This window comes from Cucurbita maxima, unplaced genomic scaffold (genome assembly GCF_002738345.1).
Source record: "Cucurbita maxima cultivar Rimu unplaced genomic scaffold, Cmax_1.0 Cma_Scf00002, whole genome shotgun sequence".
Classification (NCBI taxonomy): Eukaryota; Viridiplantae; Streptophyta; class Magnoliopsida; order Cucurbitales; family Cucurbitaceae; genus Cucurbita; species Cucurbita maxima.
In genome coordinates, this window is record NW_019272018.1 from 4,352,689 (window position 1) to 4,356,236 (window position 3,548).

The 3,548-nt window shown below is 37.3% G+C and overlaps 1 protein-coding gene across 1 annotated transcript; it reads right to left on the reverse strand.

The window, feature by feature from the left end:
* Positions 1-1,255: 1,255 nt before the first annotated feature.
* On the reverse strand, positions 1,256-2,434 carry LOC111472225 (heat stress transcription factor C-1-like). The gene is made up of 2 exons (XM_023117864.1): positions 2,105-2,434; positions 1,256-2,021 (listed from the first exon to the last, which is right to left on the reverse strand). Exons 1-2 carry the CDS (start codon positions 2,321-2,323, stop codon positions 1,365-1,367), a joined length of 876 nt encoding a protein of 291 aa, XP_022973632.1. The 5' UTR covers positions 2,324-2,434; the 3' UTR covers positions 1,256-1,364.
* Positions 2,435-3,548: the final 1,114 nt, after the last annotated feature.

The following is a 3,548-nucleotide window of genomic DNA, read 5'->3' on the forward strand; positions in this document are numbered from 1 at the left end:
TTTTTTTTTTTTTTTTTTTTTTTTTTTTTTTTTTTTTTTTTTTTTTTTTTTTTTTTTGGAAGATTAGAACACATGTCATCATATCAACCATGTGTTCAAAGAAGTTAGGGCTTAGTTAAAGGAGGAAAATAAAAATGGTTTGTACGGTACGTATTGGATTCCACGCAGTGCTTAAAAAGAACCACACAAATAATAGAATGGGTAATTATTAATTATTAATTATTTATATATATATAAATGTATAGTAGTAATTGTGAAAATTGGAAGTTGGGCCATCGGAGTTCGAACCGCATTATTTGGGATGGTTTTAGTTTTATTGGGTGATAAGAAAGGACACGTGGTGGGGCCTTATTGGTTAGCATGATGAGACAGAGGAGCACCATATTGCTGCCCATTCAAATCCCAACACGTAGTCTAAGCTTCCACGTGGGCACCCGAGTAGTGTGGGACCCAAATTTCTATTCATTTGGCCCTTCCCCCAGTCCCACTTGGCACTTTCCATATTTTTTCTTTATTTTTTTGTTGCTATAAAAATATGGGCAAATCTTGAAATGAATAAACATTTCAGTCAGTAAAAATAAAATGTGCCATCTCAGGGGGGGTAGGCTACATTTAAGGAAATGGAGCTTGCCAATGCCATATAGTAATAACCTTTATTTTTCTTTTTAATTTTATTCTAATAAATAATTCGAAACTCCAAAAACAAGAAAAAGGATAGAAGGAAGTGCATTTAATTTACGCAGTATGATAGGGTGAGAAATATGTTTTTGATATTGCAATCATTGAATTTTGACTAATTTACCTAAAAAACCTTAATTTCCTTTTCTTTTTTAAAAAATAAATAATAAAAATGGAATTCAACCTTCTTTTTATCGAAAAGTTAATTTCTAACTGCATTATTGTCTTTTTTTTTTTATTAAGAAAATAAACAAAATTAAAAACATATTTCTTTTGACTTATGAAACAACCATGAACAAGAAAACAAGAGAAAAAAGCTGAGACATGAGGACATTAACAGAATAGAACCTTATTTGTCTTTTTCTATTGCAGTGACACATTGGTTTTTTTTTTTTTTTGTTTGAAATAATTATATATATCTCTGGAATTTATATTGTTAGAAGAGAGAATTAGTGTGGCAGTACCAGGTTTGGATGTGAAGATAAATCATGGGGAAATACAACGGCCATGATTCTTGATTCTTTTCCCTGAAGGAGCTCTTAATATTTATTTTCTTATGTGTATAATATAGGGAGAATTTAAAGGAGAGATGAAAGTGGAAGGAATTATTAATAAAAGAAAAGAAAATAAAGATGATAAAATGCGAGGAAGGAAGGAAATGATGAGAATCAAATCGAAGTAATTAACTAAAACCCACACCCGAACAGAGAAAACGGATAAGGCGGTGCTGGATTACTCTCCTCCACGGTTCCCATCATTTCCGTCGAATTCTTCATCTCTCCGCCGCTTCTGCTTCTACTTATATCCATTCCACCCGCCTCCGCTTCCGCCAAATTCCAAGCCTGCACGTGATTACAGAATCCCGCCGGTCCCGAAACCTCCGGCGACGAAAAATTCGGCCGCCAGCTGCCCTCCTCCTCGATTTCCTCTGCCTCCAAGGACGTCGTCGTCATTGTTGTGGTGGACGGCGATGAGGAAGAAGACGAAATCATCAATCGGCGCTTCTTATCCCCAATATGAGCGCCGGGTCGATCCTTCTGAAGCATCATCCGAGGCAGAATTTCAGGATCTTCCGCCACTTTATGAAGAAACGCCATCATTTGTTGTGGTCGTTTCTCGGTAGTTTCGAGACGTTTTTTCATGCCTTCAAGCTCCTCTTCCAAAACCTTCTGTTCTTTTCTAAGCCTGGCAATCTCAGTCACCAATTCCTCGTCCCCCATCTCGCACAGCCTCGAATTCGTACTCTGTTTTCTCCTGACAATGTTTCTGAGTAAATGGAATTGGTCGCGCAGAAACCACTGGTTTGCAAATTCCCATCTATCGGGATCTACCTTCCGAAATCCCTACTCAAAACAAAACCCACAATCAAAAAACAGCAAGAAAAAAAAAAAAAGAGAATCAAATAAGGAAATCGGAAATGACATACGTATGTATTGAGCTGTCGGACGAAGCTGGAGAAGTTATTATGCTTAAAATAGGCAGGCAAGAGAGTGTGAGAGAAATGGAGAGGGTCGAGGACGAGGAAGCTGTTATTGGCAGAGCCCCAAGTAATGAAAGTATCGGTAAGGGGATCGTTGACCATCTGATAAGTCTTCAGAACAAAAGGGGCGACAATGTCGTTCGCAGACTCGCTGTTGGCGTCCATCCCATAAGCTTTTTAGAGAAGCAGCTGCGGACGGAGGAGAATTTTTGGAAAGATGAGGGAGCACTGTAAATAAATAATGGACGCGCGTACTGTAGCCAGAGGGGGAGGAGGGGGCAGGTAACGTGGCAGTATGTGATATTTTTGGAAAAGGAGAGAGAGAAAGAGAAGGGGGCCCACGTTTCAAAACCCTATTGGCCAACGCCGTTACATTTACAAAGATATTTTCCCCACTTATTTAATTTATCCAACATATTTATAAATATGTAGGAATTTAATAACAGCAAAATAAAATAAAAAAACAAAATTGGAAGGCGCGTGGCAGGGACGTTCTGAAATAAGATGAGAGCCAAAGGTGGGTTGGGCTTAAGATTCCAGCAGAGGCACACGTGCGCTGGGAGGGGGAGTGGATTTAGGGAGGCGTGGTGGCTTGGTATGTGGACACGTGTGAGGGCATTATTTAGAAAAGCAGGAAAAAGTAGGGGGCATTTTGTAAAGTGGTGTTTTGAGCTGGGGAGCAGGTTTATGTGTGCTCCAATACTCTTGATTGTGGGTTTCCATTTATGCAGGATCTTATTTTACCCCTTGTCGCCTTCCTTTCCTTTTTTATATACATATGTAATTATGCATTGCCGACAACGTGACTAATTTTCATGTACGATAACTGAATTTACATAATACATATAGATATTCTTATTTCAACAAATAACTCTTATGAACTGTAAGACAAAATAAATAAATTATTTGTAAGCGGATCTTGTCGTTTTTTGACACAAAATTGAATTCGTTAATAATATCTTATCTTAACCCACAAATTTAATCATACAAAGGATTAACGAATTTGATTCTGGAAAAAATAAATAAAAATTGGGTTGAAATTTCCAGCTTCGTTCTTGCAAGTTCTAGGAGATGCAAGAGAATGGCTAAACAATTGGTGAAGCAGATTGATTTAGCGGCTGATCGTTTGGGTTAGTGATTAGAGACAATGGCTAAACAATTAAAAAGCTTGTCTTTATTTTGTTTAAGGTCTAAGTTTGATTAACAACTCCAGATTAAGACATCGCCAATTTTCATACAATATTGTATTTTTGACTGATTTCCCACCTAATTTCATTAAATCCACTCGACAAAGTTTCATAATTGCCAAGTCGGCAACTAAAATCCACCAAAGGTTGCAGAATCATGTGTAACCTTCTAGTTCTTTTTTTTTTTTTTTTTTTTTTTAACA